Here is a 16,736-nt window from a genome sequence, read left to right on the forward strand (position 1 = left end):
TCACGCCCTGAGCCGAAGACGCTTAACGCCTGCGCCACCCAGGCGCCCCTAGAGAAACGGTCTTAATCTGACAGCTTTCTGAGGTAGTTTTCCAAATCACTCACCTTCTGTCCTGGTTTCCTTGGGTGTGGCAACTTGCTCTGCTTGGTAAGCATGACCAGCTGGTACAGGTTGGGCCTGGGAGAGGTCTCGGGAGGGACGTGCCCCCAGTTACCACCTCAAGCAGAGCCATACCTGAATGATTCCAAGTATGAGCTACACCAGGGGGAAAATGCTCACAAATCCTGTAGTTACTTCTGTTCTCATTCCCAAATTCCACTGTGAGGACAGTCATTCTCACGCCTTAATGAATCTCTCACTTCCTGACCCACCTCAGATGTTTTTGTTATAACTGGTATTTGTGTATTGATAACTGATGTTTCTCAGCTTTAGGATGTTTTAGGATAATAATCATCCCAGGAATTAGGCCTTCAAGGCAAAAAAAGAGAAAAAAAGTTGAAACCAGAATCAGGGTGATCAGACGTGGTTCTAAACTTTGCTCCTATTGGCTCTGGAGCTGCCCAGGGTTCTGGGAGAACAGAGGCTTCTTTCCTAGTTCCAATTCAGTGGCTTCATGAGTGGTGTAAGTGTGGAAGGGGTGAAAGGAAAGGAGATAGTACCTACCAACTGGTATCGAGAAAGAGCAAGAGACTCAAGCCCGCTACCCCAATCTTTGTCCCCCCTTCCCCCCGTTTCCAGACATCTCCTGAGTCCCCTCCCATCTTTGGTTTGGTCTTTGAGGGCCTCTGCTCCCTATGAGGCTACCAGCAGTGCTTACTCATGTCAGCTGTAACTAGGGTAAGACATTGGGTAGCCTAGAGCCCTACATCCTTGGGGATGGCTGCCCAGGTCACTTGGTAAGTGGGGGCGACCTCCCTAGAAGAATGGACAGACGTGTCCTGAATACCCCATCCTGACTGTCTGCACCTCTGTGTCCCTAGTTCCTTCCAAAGAACCTGCACTTGGTCTGCGTGGACATGCCAGGACATGAGGGCACCACCCGATCCTCCCTGGATGATCTGTCCATAGACGGGCAAGTAAAGAGGATACACCAGGTAAGCAGGAGGCGCCGCCAAAAATTGCTCGGACTGTGTCTTACCCACCTTGCATGCCCAAGTCTGGAGAGCAGGGAAGAGAGTTCCATGCTGACTAGTAACCAGTCTCCAATGCATTCTGTCTGCAAAGGTTTGCAGACAAAAAGGCACCCCAGTGGTATCATTGGTCAGCAGTGGAGGACCAGAACCTGTTGCAGGCTGTTCTCCTTTAAGCCTACTTTAGTTATTTCTCAAGAAATATAATATGGGCAATTTTTTTTTTAGCTCTTTAAAAAGGAGTTTAGAATTCTCAAGACCATTTCCCTAGAGTCTATTTTTTTAGCTTACCACCTACATGACACGACATAATGATAGCCCCTCTCCCTAGTTGTGGGGGGTGGGGAGGGTGCTCTATTTTAGCATCTAGCTTCAGCCTCTCTCTGGCTGGGCTTTCAAGGTCATGGGGCTCATGAACCACTTCAGAATTTAGTAATCTGTAAGTTACGAACTGATGTTATGAATTTTCCCCAGACGAGGTTGTTAAATATCTAATGCCTGTGCCCGACCTAACCCCCTTTAGAGTGTGTTTTCTGATGAGGTCAGGTACCTTGTCTTTTGGGGTCTTTGCTGTCTCCTCAGGAGCTGATCGTAGTTCCTTGTACATAACAGATACGCAATAAATATTTTTATAGATGGGTGGGTGGTTGGTTGAATGGTTGGATGAACGGTTAGATGGTTGAATAGACAGATAGGTGGATCGTTATATGAAATGGAAGGATGGATGGGAAGGGCTTTAAATGTAGGGCAAGAGTCAGCAAACTATGGTTGGCCTGCCACCTATTTTGGTAAGCTAGGTTTTCTTGGAATGTAACCATGCTCATTCATTTACATATTACCTCTGGCTACTTTTGTGCTACAACAGGAGAGCTGAGTAGTTGCAACAGAGAACATATGACCCACAAAGCAAAATATATATTTCTCTTGGGACCTTTGTTAAAAAAAAAAAAAAAAAGTTTGCTGGCTCATGAGTTAGGGGAATCCTTGTCAGTTTTGTACTTATAAATGTCCTTCAATCACCTGTGCCAGGTAAAGAGGATTATATGCCACAGGGCTTATCTGGATAACGGATCCAGTAGATTTCAGAGGTTTTCTGCTGTGTTATCAGGATTGTTATTGTCTACAGCTATATAACCAAACCTCCTTCTCATTTCCCTCCCTAGTTTGTAGAATGCCTCAAGCTGAACAAAAAACCCTTCCACCTGATAGGCACCTCTATGGGTGGCCACGTGGCTGGGGTATATGCTGCTTACTACCCATCAGACGTCTGCAGTCTTTGCCTTGTGTGCCCCGCTGGTAAGTCACGAGGCTAAAACAGCCCCGTGCGTGAGGACTTGAGCATGGCGGGGTCTGAATCTCTATGGAGCAAATGGCAGTGTCTGCCACTGTCTTGTAGGATCATTTCTTCAATGTCTGCTTTAGAGCTGTGCAATGCTGCAGTGATAACTAGCCAACAATAATAGTAGAACCGTCATCATAACCATGCTAACTTTTAAAATCTAGAGTCAGCCTTGTTCCACAAAGGAGTGGAGGTCGTTAATTACAATGTGTCTAGTACTTTGCAGTATATATATACTTTGAAATATAATGATGATATTAACAGCCAACATTTTTTTTTAAGATTTTATTTATTTATTTGAGAGAGAAAGAGAGTGAGCAGGGGGAGGAGCCAAGGGAGAGGGACAAGCAAACTCCGTGCTTAGCATGCAGTCCTTTGTGGGACTCAGTCCCACAACCCTGAGGTCATGACCTAAGCTGAAACCAAGAATCAGATGCTCAACTGACTAAGCCACCCAGATGCCCCTAACATCCAACATTTATTGAGCTCTTATGAGCTAAGGTCTTTATATGGATTTAATTCTTGCCATCTCGGGGTGCCTAGGTGGCTCAGTCGTTAAGCATCTGCCTTCAGCTCAGGGCGTGATCCCAGCGTTCTGGGATCGAGCCCCACATCAGGCTTCTCTGCTGGGAGACTGCTTCTTCCTCTCCCACTCCCTCTGCTTGTGTTCCCTCTCTCACTGGCTGTCTCTGTCAAATAAATAAATAAAATCTTTAAAAAAAAAAAATTCTTGCCATCTCCTTATAAGGTGAAAGTACTATTATTATGCCTTTCTCCTTTTTTGCTGAAAACTCAGAAATCTTGATACATGGTAAGATCTTTTTTTTAAAAAATCAACAAACTTTAGTTTCTATGTTTTTATAAATGTCAACTTGAGCTGTAATATGTCCCCAGAAATTACAATTTGAAGTTGGATTTTTTTTTAAGGATTTTGTTGGGGAAAAAAAAAGATCTTATTTTTTTAAGTAAACTCTACGTCCAATGTGGGGCTCAAACTTAAGCTCAAGACCAAGAGTCCCATACACCACTGGATTTTAAAATTGGATTTTTAAATTCATTTTTCTGGGGCGCCTGGGTCAGTTGTTAAGCGTCTGCCTTCGGCTCAGGGTGTGATTCCAGGGTCCTAGGATCGAGCCCCGCATCGGAATCCCTGCTCTGCTGGGAGCCTACTTCTTCCTCTCCCACTCCCCCTGCTTGTGTTCCCTCTCTCGCTGGCTGTCTCTCTGTCTGTCAAATAAATATAATCTAAAAAAATAAAAAATAAAAAAATAAAATAAAATTCATTTTTCTTACATAAGTCTTCAAATTTGGATTTATAATGTGTTAGAGAGAAAATCTTAATTTTTCTTTTTCCTTCTCCTGCTCCCTCTCTCTCTGGTACTTTATTGGATTATGATTTACACATAGTAAATTCCCCAAATTTTACGTGTACATCTCAACGACTTTTTACATGGGTAATTATTATCCATCTCAAGATTGTATGCCCATTTTATAGATGGGAACATTGAGGCACAAATAAATTACATTACTGCTGGAGCTATGATAGCAATGGATCCTAGGTAGTCTGACTCTAGAACCTAAACTGGCTTTTTTGGAAATCCTTTAATGTCCACTACCTCTTATATGTCACTCTTACCCACTTTACGTCCTTTATCTGTTAGAACCTGTCATGAGTCAACCCTTCTACTGAAACCTAACAAAACTGACCTTTTAAAATCTTTTAGTCACTAAAATTGCTTTCAGGTCTGTTAAGGACATTGAAATTGAAACTCCCAAATGGTTTTCTTTTCTCCTTTTTCCAAGCACCATGTCTGAAATCATTTGGCCTTTTAGTAATAAAGTTTGGGAATCCTCCTAAGGAAGTTACTAGATTTTTAATCACTTATGGGAGGTCAAATCTAACTAGCTTTTTTGAATGTATGTTCATTTGCTCAGAGTAGAGTTTCACACCTAAGTTTCAATTGGAAATTTAAAATTAAGATTATTTGGGGGCAATGGGTGGCTCAGTCAGTTAAGCATCCGCCTCTTGATTTCAGCTCAAGTCATGATCTCAGGGTCTTGAGATCAAGCCCTGAGGCTGGCTCTGCACTTAGCATGGTGGAGCCTGCTAAAGATTCTCTCTCCCCCTCTTCCCCTGCCCCTCCCCCCCACTCATGCTCCTACTTAATTGATTGGCTGATTAAAAATAAATAAAATTAAGATTATTTGTGTGTGGAAATGAAAAGATAAGGTTTTTTACTTTGAAATAATTTTAAATTTACAGAAATGTTGCAAAGATAGTACAGAGTCCCATATACCCTTCACCCAGCTTCCCCCATTGTTAATGGCTCACCTTACCACAGTAAATTTGTCACAGCTAAGAAACCAACACCAATATAGTACTATTAACTGAACTCTAGGCTTTATCTGGATTTCATTAGCTTTTCCACTAATGTCCTTGTTCTGTTCTAGGATCCAATCCAGGATACCCCATGACATTTAATCTAGGATTATTTTTTAAGTAAAAGGAAATAGATCATGTAATCTGCCCCATGACATCATGAAAGCCACATGGTGCTTTTGCTAGCTTTAAAGGAACTGTTGAGCATAGGAAATTTATAAAGTGTGGATTTCTGCAGCACAGTATTGATGTCACTGCCTTTCTTTGTGAAATGTAGCTCGTCAGCTAAGTTAAACACCTAGACCTTGGCTCAGTGTTGGAAGTGAAAATTAGTTTTGCCCTCCTGTGCACATCAGCTCGTGTGAATTCTCTCATGTCTTGCTCCAGGGAGATAGGAAACGATGGTCATTCTCAAAGGTGTTCAGTCTCAGTAAGCACCTAATGCTGTCCTGGAGGAAGAGGGGCTGTGTGGAGGGCAGCCACTGCCCCAACCTGGGGGACAGTTCACAAGGGGTCTCTCTCTCCCTGTGGTTAGATATTGACCCCCAAACAGAGATTGCTAAGTGGCTCCAGGCCAAGGGAAGGAGGCATCAGTCACTCCAATACTGTTTTTTCTTCCCATCATGTATTTGATCAGCTCTTCTCTCAGGGGTATGGTGTGAAGGGGCTCGGGCATGTTGTCTTCTAGACTGATGCTTCTTTTTTTTTTAAAAGATTTCATTTATTTATTTGACAGAGGGAGAGGCAGCAAGAGAGGGAACATAAGCAGGGGAAGTGGGAGAGGAAGAAGCAGGCTTCCTGCTGAGCAGGGAGCCCAATGCAGGGCTTCATCCTAGAACGCTGGGATCATGACCTGAGCCAAAGGCAGATGCTTAATGACTGAGCCACCCAGGCGCCCCATCTAGACTGATGCTTCTTAAACTCTATCATATACGTGCCTCCCCTGCAACTTGTTCAAGTGTGGATTCAGATTCAAGAGACTTAGGGGAGGGGCTGAGATTCTGCATTTTCTGCGGGCTTCCAGTGCTGCTGGTCCATGGACCACAGTTTGAGTAACCAGTCCCTAAACCATCCTGAAGGAGTCTTTTTCTATGTTTCTCAGAGCGGGGTTTTGACTTTGAGCAAGGATGGCAATACCAATGAAAAACAAATCTGTTTAAAAAAACACCTGAAATATATTAGCTCTGGGCTGATATTGGACGTTTCCTATATAAGATGGAAGTTGGTAAGAAGGTAGACAGATTGCCAAGCTGTTTTGGTTTGAATCCCGCAGGCCTGCAGTACTCAACTGATAATCAATTTGTACAGCGGCTCAAAGAACTGCAGGACTCGGCCGCCGTGGAGAAGATCCCCTTGATCCCATCCACCCCAGAAGAGATGAGTGAAATGCTCCAGCTCTGCTCCTACGTCCGCTTCAAGGTGCCCCAGCAGGTACAGTGCTCTCAGCAGCAATATGCCTGCCCTCCTCCAAAGGCTGGGACGGCCAGCGCTGGCCTCCTCACGCACCCCTTCCCTCTTGTGCTGCTCTGCGTCACCATTCGATGGCTGTCGTGTGCCCATGACAGATCAGGCACGGTGTTTGGGCCCAGTGGTGAAGAAAGAAGACAGAGAGGGTACCTGGGCAGACACAGGCCAGTACGGGAGGCAATTAACAAACAAATATGTACGCATGGTGATGAGTGCTATGGAGGAGATGAAGATGGTATGTGATTGAAAGCAGGGGGGCAGGGGAGACTTTGATAAGCCTCTCTGAGGAATAGTGTGGGCAGAGATGGGGAAATACAGTTAAGTTCAAGACACTGGAAGGAGGCGGGGGGGCTGGCATCTATCTAGAGGGAGAGCAGGAGAGGGAGGCAAGGGCTGCAGTAGAGAATTCTTTTTCTGTTCTTTTCTTTTCCTTTCTTTCCTTTCCTTTCTTTTCTTTTCTCTTTTTAATTTCAGAACTGCTTTACATGCTTAAGACTTGCTAGGAACCCCAGAGAGCTTCTGTTTGTGGAGGTTCTATTGATACTTACCATATCAGAAAGTAAGACTCAGAAAAAGGTAAAACACGAGAACACACAGGCTCTCATTCCAGTAGCCCTCAGCGTGATGACGCTGTCCCTCCACAAGCAGGCTCTGGGGAACAGAGCATGAAGGTGGAGCAGGCAGGTAACATTTAGCATTACGGGGAAATAGTTTGACCTCACGAGCTCCCAGGAGCCACTTGGAGAACCACTGGGCTAGATCACGTAGGACCCTACAGGCTATGGGAAGGAGCCTGGAGTTCTCCTAAGAGGGACTGTGTGGGGCACAAACAGAAGTGGAGAACCGGTGGGGTGCTCCCGTGGCCTGGCGATGGCAGTGGTGTAGATGTGGGCGGTGGCAGTGGAGACTGGAGACCCGAGCTGCTTTGGGAGGCAGGGTGGGCAGGACTTCCTGGCAAATTGGAGGTGGAGGATGAGGGACAGCAAGGACTCACAGGTGACTTCTGGTGCTTGAGTTGGATGAAGGCAGCATTTTCTGAGCAGGGGAAGGAGGGAGGGAGGGTAGGTCTTGGGGACAAGCTAAGGGCTCCGTTTTGGACGTGTTCAGGTTGTCTGTGAGGCCTCCAGTGCAGATGTCAAGCAGACGGCTGCACATGCAGGCGGAGCTGAGGGCCGTCTGGCCCAGAGCCGTGCAGTTAGAGCCATCAGCCAGGGTGATGGTAAAGGTCACGGTCCGAATGAAGCTGTGAATCTAGGGCGGCGGGGTGGGAACAAGGGACAAGACTGCATGGCTAAGTTTCATAACTGTAACTAATCTCTTTCTAGTGTAGGAACTGGCCCCTGTCTCGCGGTGGGCTGGGGCCTCCTAGAAGTAGAGGGAATGGGCTCTTTTCAGAAGGCGTGAACACGACACAGTTAATGGGTATAGAAGCACCCAGAATCTGATTCTATGGTACATTCTATCCCTAAGATCCTCTTTTTAGTTGTGAGGTTGCACTGTCCTTTCCTGGTCATGCTTTCTGCCCAGAAGAGAGTGGCCAAACAGTGCTTTAGGAAATTCCATGTTTTGAGTTGTCAGGAATATGAAAACACTGTGAGAGAGTAAGTGGCAGCTCTAGATGTCTTCCCTCCTAGGAGACAAGGAGCACCCGAGCACTCTGTGTCATGTTATGTTTGTCCATTTACTTGTCTGTGTCTTCCACTCTAACCTCATAAGATCAAGGATTTTGTCTTAACTGGCTGCTCTGTCCCCAGCCTTTAGCACAGTGCTTGAGTGAAGTAGGTGCTCGGTATCATTGGGTGGGTCAGGGGGAGGGAGGATGCCTGGATAATGCAGAGATGGAGAATGGATGTGTGAGTAGATGCAGAGTAGATGGACACCTGAATTGGTGCATGTACGTGCGTGGGTGATTTAGGGATGCAGGAGAGATGAACGGCTGAATACTTGGTTGGATGGATGGGAGGATGCCTGCAGAATGCAGGGGTGGAAAGTGGATTGATTGGTGGATGCAGGATAGATGGATCCATCAATAGACATACACATGTATGATTCAGAGATGTAGGGTGGGTGGGTGGATGGATGGATGCCTGCATGAAGCAGGGATGGAGGATGGATGGATGGATGGATGGATGGATGTCTGCATGAAGCAGGGATGGAGGATGGATGGATGGATGGATGGATGGATGGATGGATGTCTGCATGAAGCAGGGAAGGAGGATGGAGGATGGATGGATGGATGAAGCAGAGAAGGAGGATGGATGGATGGATATCTGCATGAAGCAGGGAGAGAGGATGGGTGGATGGATGGATGGATGGATGGATGGATGGATGCAGGAAGCAGGGAGGGAGGATGGAGGATGGATGGATGGATGTCTGCATGAAGCAGGGAGGGAGGATGGGTGGATGGATGGATGGATGGATGTCTGCATGAAGCAGGGAAGGAGGATGGAGGATGGATGGATGGATGGATGAAGCAGAGAAGGAGGATGGATGGATGGATATCTGCATGAAGCAGGGAGAGAGGATGGGTGGATGGATGGATGGATGGATGGATGGATGGATGGATGGATGTCTGCATGAAGCAGGGAGGGAGGATGGAGGATGGATGGATGGATGTCTGCATGAAGCAGGGAGGGAGGATGGATGGATGGATGCCTGCATGAAGCAGGGAGGGAGGATGGATGGATGGATGGATGGATGGATGGATGGATGGATGTCTGCATGAAGCAAGGAGGGAGGATGGATGGACGGATGTCTGCATGAAGCAGGGAGGGAGGATGGGTGGATGGATGGATGGATGGATGTCTGCATGAAGCAGGGAGGGAGGATGGAGGATGGATGGATGGATGAAGCAGAGAAGGAGGATGGATGGATGGATGTCTGCATGAAGCAGGGAGGGAGGATGGATGGATGGATGGATGGATGGATGGATGGATGGATGCAGGAAGCAGGGAGGGAGGATGGAGGATGGATGGATGGATGTCTGCATGAAGCGGGGAGGGAGGATGGGTGGATGGATGGATGGATGGATGGATGGATGGATGCAGGAAGCAGGGAGGGAGGATGGAGGATGGATGGATGGATGGATGTCTGCATGAAGCAGGGAGGGAGGATGGGTGGATGGATGGATGGATGGATGGATGCAGGAAGCAGGGAGGGAGGATGGAGGATGGATGGATGGATGTCTGCATGAAGCGGGGAGGGAGGATGGGTGGATGGATGGATGGATGGATGGATGGATGGATGGATGCAGGAAGCAGGGAGGGAGGATGGAGGATGGATGGATGGATGGATGTCTGCATGAAGCAGGGAGGATGGATGGATGGGTGGATGGATGGATGGATGGATGGATGTCTGCATGAAGCAGGGAGGGAGGATGGATGGACGGATGGGTAGGTACAGGGTAGGTGGATACATAGATAGACATATGAACACATGAGTCAGGGATGTGTAGATGTGCGGGTGCAGGATACGTAGTAAAGCAAACAAAATGGCTGATGCCATTGGTCTCCCCTCCAGGCTTTCACTTCCAGAATGGTCAGATTCTAGTCATGCTCCAGAGGGTTAGTTCAGAGCAGTTCTGGCTGGATTTTCCCCCTTCAGTCAGTACACAGGACTCCTCAGAGTACATCTGAGGGGCTCAGACCATTCCCAGGTAGATGAGAGGAGAGCCGGTGCTAATGCGAACGCTGTACCCTACCTCAAGGATCCTTCTTCCCGCAGCCAGTCTCTGGGTCAGGATCCCAGGTCCGGGAGATCTGGCCTGCCCACATTGGCGGCAGCCTTCACCAGCCCTCCACAAGGAAAACAGATAACACTGAATACTAAACAAAGGACTATGGAACCCATCCCAGAATTTTTTGAATCGTTTGTCTCTTTATTGTTCAAGAGGCCCATCATCCCCCATCGTTTGATTTTTTTAATAGACCTTGTTCTGCACTTGGATATTACTAAACAATTCCTCGATATTATTTCCAGCCTTGATTGTGTCTTAGGCTGAGCAGAGAATATCTCAAGATAAAGTGCTGTGAGCCCATGTCAGGTGTTTTACGTGCTTTGGCTTCCCAGTATGACCCGGGTTCCTAACTATTTACAAAGGAAAAAGCGTCAGATGACCTAAGTCCCAGTTGCAGTGCATACTCCGTGGCGGGAATTTGGAGCCCTGGGCCCTGAAACCTTGACAATGCCATAAATTGCCAGACTTTATTTCCTTCCCTGTCCCAGAGCCATGGGGCCGAGGAAACAAACTGTCTCTCGCCTTCTAACCGCGGTTCACTTCTCCGTAGATCCTGCGAGGCCTTGTTGACGTCCGTGTTCCTCATAACAACTTCTACCGAAAGCGTAAGTAGCCGTGTTTAAGCTTGGCGGCTGTGACCAGTGAAGCGTTATGGGGGGCTGGCTTTTATATTTTACATTTCTGAGACTTTGATCATTTTCTGGGGCCCCCAAAGACAGGTGGCGGCCCCGACTCCATGACTGTCCCTGAACCCTGTAGAGTTCGGGTGCCCACAGGCACGGCCCAGTGTGCACTCACTTTGTTTTCCTTTTCTGAAAAGTGTTTTTGGAAATCGTCAGTGAGAAGTCAAGATACTCCCTCCATCAGAACATGGACAAGATCAAGGTTCCAACACAGATCATTTGGGGGAAACAAGACCAGGTATGTAGCATGTCCCGGGGGCCTCCTGTGCTGGTTACACCGGCCTCTGAGGAAAAGCAAGAGGTCATTTACCAAGTGAGCCTCACAGGCTGGTTTCTGATACCAGGAGGGGGAGGAACACACCTGGGTCAGGTGCTGATATTTATAGGGGTCATCGTTCTCTTGAGTTGAGAGCAATGCTGTTGATCTTTTAAAATGAAAGGAAACTGAGCTCCTGGGGGCTCAGTCGGTGAAGCATCTGCCTTTGGCTCAGGTCATGATCCTGGGGTCCGGGGATCGAGCCCCGCCTTGGGCTCCCTGCTCAGTGGGGAGTCTGCTTCTTCCTCTCCCTCTGCCCCACCCCCCAGGCTCTCTCTCTCTCTCTCTCTCTCTCTCTCTCTCGGACAAATAAATAAAAATCTTAAGGGGGCCTGGGTGGCTCAGTGGGTTAAGCATCTGCCGTCAGCTCACGTCATGATCCCGGAGTCCCGGCGTCAAGTCCCGCATTGGGCTTCCTGCTCCGCAGAGAGTCTGCTTCTCCCTCTGACCCTCCTCTCGTGCTCTCTCTCTCTCTCTCTTAAATAAATAAATAAAATCTTTAAAAAGTTTTAAAAATCTTAAAAAAATTAAAATCAATAAAATGAAAGGCAATCTTAAATCATTTTTACAAATTACGTTTATCAGAGCCATGTAGTCTCATAGTACAGAAAACTTTGAAGAGGGGCGCCTGTGGTTCAGTCGCTTAAGCTTCTGCCTTTGGCTCAGGTCATGATCCCATGGTTCTGGGATCCAGCCCCGCCTCGGGCTCCCTGCTCAGCGGGGAGTCTGCTTCTCCCTCTGCTTCTCCCCTTGCTCATGCTCACTTTCTCTGTCTCTCTCTCTCTCACTCTCAAATAAACAAAATTGAAAAAAAACAAAAACAAAAAAAAAAAAACTTTAAAGAGCTCAAAAAGGGTTGTAATGAAAATTTGATCTCTTTTCCATCCCAGATCCCAATTCCCATTTCCTTGAGGCAGCTCTTACTGTCTTGCGTATGTTTCTTTCATTTTCTAAGGCGGGGATCGGCCTGTTTTCTGCGAAGCGCCGGATAACAAATATTTTCGACTTTGTGGGTCCTACTATTTCTGTCGCAACTCCCGAGCTCTGCTGTTGCGCAAAAGCATCCACAGAGAGTATGCAAACTAGTGGCGTGGCGGAGTGCCAGCGAACCTTTATTCCCACAAACAGGCCGTGGGCCATTGTTTGCTTACTGCTGTTCTAAGCATACATGTATCTGCATAGATAAGTTGTCTCTGTAAGCTTTTCAAACACGCACAATGACACTGTTCACGTTACTTCATATATGTAGGAATCTCTGTATCTTGGATATCATTTCATACCAGCCCATGCAAATTTACTCATTCTATTTTTTTATATATATTTTTTATTTTACTAACTTTTATTAATAAGTTTGGGTAGGGGCGCCTGGGTGGCTCAATCGTTAAACGTCTGCCTTCGGCTTGGGGCGTGATCCCGGTGTTCTAGGATCGAGCCCCGCATCGGGCTCCCCTCCTCTGCTGGGAGTCTGCTTCTTCCTCTCCCACTCCCCCTGCTTGTGTTTCCTCTCTCGCTGGCTGTCTCTCTCTCTCTCTCTCTCTCTCTCAAATGAATAAATAAAATCCTTAAAAAAAAAATAAGTTTGGGTAAGTTTTTATATTCATACACAAAAATGACATGACCAGTGGTTAAATCCTGCTTTCTTTTAAAGATTTAAAAAATTTTTTCCTTCCTTTTTTTTTATTAGAGAGAGACAGGGAAGGGCAGAGGGCGAGGGAGAAAGAGAGAATCTTAAGCAGGCTCCACACCCAGCACAGAGCCTGATGCGGAACTCGATCTCACAACCTTGAGATCATGACATGAGCCGAAATCAAGAGTTGGACACTAAACTGACTGAGTCACCCAGGCGCCCCAAAAATTTTTTAAAATTTTAATTCCAGTTAGTTAACATGCAGTGTTATATGAGTTTCAGGTGAACAATACCGTGATTCAACACTTCCCTCCAATACCCAGTGCTCATCACAAGTGCCCTCCTTAATCCCCATCACCTATTTCACCCATCCCCCCACCTCCCCTCTGGTCACCATCAGCTTGTTCTCTATAGTTTAGAATCTGTTTTTTGGTTTGCTCTCTTTTTTCCTTTGTTCATTTGTTTTGTTTCTTAAATTCCACATATGAGTGAAATCATATGGTACTTGTCTTTTTCCAACTGACTTATTTCATTCAGCATAATACTGTCTAGCTTCATCCACGTCATTGCAAATGGCAAGATTTCTTTCTTTTTTATGGCTGAGTAATATTCCATTGTGTATATCTACCACATCTTCTTTATCCATTCATCAATCAGTGGACACTTGGGCTGCTTCCATATCTTGACTATTGTAAATAACACTGCTGTAACTATGGGGGTGCATGTATCCTTTGGAATTAGTGTTTTTGCATTCTTTGGGTAAATAATCAGTGGTGCCATCACTGGATCATAGGGTGGTTCTATTTTTAACTGTTTGAAGAAACACCAAACTGTTTTCCACAGTGGCTGCACCAGTTTGCATTCCCACCAACCGTGTAAGAGGGTTACCCTTTCTCCACATCCTCCCCAACACTTGTCATTTCTTGCATTTTTTATTTTAGCCATTCTGACGGGTGTGAGGTGATATCTTGTTGTGGTTTTGATTTGCGTTTCCCTGATGATGAGTGATGTTGAACATCTTTTCATGCGTCTGTTGGCCATCTGTGTATTTTCTTTGGAGAATGTCTATTCATGTCTTCTGCCCATTTTTTAATTGGATTTTTTAAAAAGATGTTATTTATTTATTTGACGTAGAGAGAGAGATAGAGAGAGCACAGTCAGGGGGAGAGGGAGAAGCAGGTTCCCCGTTGAGCAAGGAGCCCAACGCAGGGCTCGATCCCAGGACCCCAGGATTATGATGACCTGAGCCGAAGGCAGACGCTTCACCCACTGAGCCGCCCAGGCGCCCCTAGTTGGATTTTTTTTTTTAAAGCAGCTTCATGCCTAGCATGGAGCCCAATGCAGGGCTTGAATTCACAACCGTGAGCTGAGATAAAGAGTCTGACGCTTAACCAACTGAGCCAAGCAGGTGCCCTAATTTTGGATGTTGACTTGTATCAGTTCTTTTTATATTTTGGATACCAACCCTTTATCAAGTATGTCATTTGCAAATATCTTCTCCCATTTTAAATATTTTATTTTGAAATAATTTCAAACCTGTAGAAAAATAATGAGTACGAAGTACTCTTATATACATTTCCCTAAATCCATCCATTTTAACTGCTTTATTGAGGTATCATCTATCTACCATTAAATTCACCTAGTCGGGCACTCCACCACAACCCATTGTAGAACATTTCTGTCACTCTCCAGTCCTGCCCATTTATAGTTAGTCCCAGCCCCATGCAACCACACTTCTGTTTTCTGTTTTACAGTTTTACCTTTTCCTGAACTTTTACATAAATGGTATCATATAATAGGTAGTCTTTGGTATCTGGCTCTCTTCACTCATGCATAATGTTCTTGAGGTTCCTTCATGTAATTGCCTATATCAGTAAGTTTTTCCTTTTGTAGCTGAGTGTCATTCCATGGTATAAATGTACCGTGTTTTATTTAGTACCAATTTTTTAACATTTGCTGCATTGGCTTTTTTAAACATTCTCATCTATCTATCTGTATTCCGGACCGTTGAAGTAGGTTGCTTACATTATGCCCTTTTACCCCCAGTGCATTTACTGAGAGCAATAATATTCTGTCACTTAACCACAGTGCGTTGTCACATTCAGGAAGTTTAATGCTGGCGCGATGTTTTTGTCTAATCTACCGCCCATATTCCAAATTCATGGGTGGGGCACCTGGGTGGTTCAGTCGGTTGAGCGTCTGACTCTTGATCTCAGCTCAGGTCTTAACCTCAAGGCTGTGAGTTTAGGCCCCACGTTGGGCTCCATGCTGGTCATGGAGCCTACTTTTAAAAAATTAAATAAAAAACAAATTCATCAGTTATTTCGGTAAGGGGCTGCATAGAACGCTCCTCCTCCTCCTGGCTCCCTGAAGCAGGATCTAATCCGGGCCCCATGCTACACGTCATGTCCGTGTAGTCTCCTTTACTGAGCACTGTTGCCCCAGTCTGCCTTTGTCATTCATGATGTCGAGATACTGGAAGCGTACAGGTCATTCGTTTTATGAAATGTTCCTAATTTGACTTTGTCTGCCGTTTCCTCATGATTAAACTCCGATGGTATATCACCACCAGAATAGCTCCTAAGTGATAAGATAGCACCTCCTTGGACACACAGTGTCCTCCTGCCCCTGCCTGGTGAGGTTCAGCTCCTGTTGATTGCCTGGTCGGGTGTTGTCTGATTTCTTCTTTGTACGGTTATTATGTCTCCCCTTGGGACTGATAGGCAGTCTGTGGGAGACGCTTCGAAATATCCTGCTCCTCACCAAACATTCGCCCCTAGATTTACCATCTGTGAGTGATTCTTGCCCCACAGTTTACATTACCCTCTGCAACAGCCGCATCATAGTCCGTTTTGTGGCTCTGCCGCGGTGTCTTTCGTTAGTGCCCTATTGATGGTCATTTCGGTCATTTCCAGGTTTTTGCTATTAAACAATACCTCAGTGAACATCAGCATAGATGCGTGTTTGTGGTGTGTGAGAGCATATCCGAAGGGTTAATTCTTCAATGTGGACTCACTGCGTCAAAGAGCAGGTGCATTTTAAAATTGTAATAGGTTTTGGGGGCACCTGGCTGGCTCAGTCGGTAGAGCATGCCACTCTTGATCTCGGGGTCATGAGTTCAAGCCCCACATTGGGTATAGAGCTCACTTAGAAAAAAATTTTTTAAATAATAAAATTTTAATAGGTTTTATTAGATGGCTCTGTATTAGTTTGCTGGGACAGTCATAGCAAAGTACCGCAAACTGGGTGGTCTGAACAACAGAAATTGGTCATCTTAAAGTTCTAGAGGTTAAAAGTCCAAGATCAAGTGGTCCGCAATTTGGTTCCTCCTGGGGGCTGTCGGAGAACCTGTACTGTGCCTCTTCCCCAGCTTCTGGCGGTTTGCTGACAGTCTCTGTGTTCCTTGGCTGATAGATGTGTCACACTGCCATCTCACACAGAGTTCTCCCTGTGCCTGTGTGTCTCGGCGTTTAAATTTCTTTTTCTGTGTTTAAATTTTTGTAAGGAAGGCAGGCATATTGGGCGAGGGGCCCACCCTGCACCAGTGTGACCTCATCTTAACTAATTACATTTGCAACAACCCTATTTCCAAATAAAGTCCCCTTTTAAGGTATTGGAGGTTAGAACTTCAAAATACGGATTTTAGAGGGGCGACACAAGCAATAACAGACCCTCCAGAGAGAGACTAATTTATACCCCAGAAGCTCCTTTTTTGCTTGCAACTGTTCTTTAGAAATGGTATCTTACTCAGAGTTCTTCTAAAGTTTAAAAGCAAGAGGAGGGGTGCCTGCATGGCCCAATCGATTAAGCGTCTGCCTTTGGCTCAGGTCGTGATCTTGGGGTCCTGGGATCGAGCCCCACATCACATTGGGCTCCCTGCTCAGTGGGAGTCTGCTTCTCCCTCTGCCTCCTCCCTCTGCTCATGCTCTCTGTCTCTTTTAAATAAATTAGTTAAATTAAAAAAAAAAAAAAGCAAGAAGAGGCAATGAGAAGTGGAGCCCTTATAAGGCCCAAGATGATCCATGGGGAAAAGGAGCCAGGACGGTACTCCCAGTGGG

The 16,736-nt window shown here is 46.0% G+C and overlaps 1 protein-coding gene across 7 annotated transcripts in view; it reads left to right on the forward strand.

Annotated features, from left to right (window-relative positions):
* ABHD6 (abhydrolase domain containing 6, acylglycerol lipase) overlaps positions 1 to 16,736 on the forward strand; it is a 76,467-nt gene that overhangs the window by 55,593 nt on the left and 4,138 nt on the right. For 6 of the 7 annotated variants that reach the window (XM_048227051.2, XM_044384974.3, XM_044384978.3 and 3 more), the window contains 5 exons: positions 981 to 1,094; positions 2,294 to 2,426; positions 6,123 to 6,280; positions 10,603 to 10,657; positions 10,873 to 10,973. In XM_048227051.2, the coding sequence (XP_048083008.1) occupies positions 981 to 1,094; positions 2,294 to 2,426; positions 6,123 to 6,280; positions 10,603 to 10,657; positions 10,873 to 10,973 (561 nt within the window). Of the gene's footprint in view, positions 1 to 980; positions 1,095 to 2,293; positions 2,427 to 6,122; positions 6,281 to 10,602; positions 10,658 to 10,872; positions 11,227 to 13,908; positions 16,651 to 16,736 lie in introns of those variants that run through there. The other variant, XR_008959097.1, reaches the window with a different exon arrangement.

This window comes from Ursus arctos, unplaced genomic scaffold, assembly GCF_023065955.2.
Source record: "Ursus arctos isolate Adak ecotype North America unplaced genomic scaffold, UrsArc2.0 scaffold_14, whole genome shotgun sequence".
NCBI lineage: Eukaryota > Metazoa > Chordata > Mammalia > Carnivora > Ursidae > Ursus > Ursus arctos.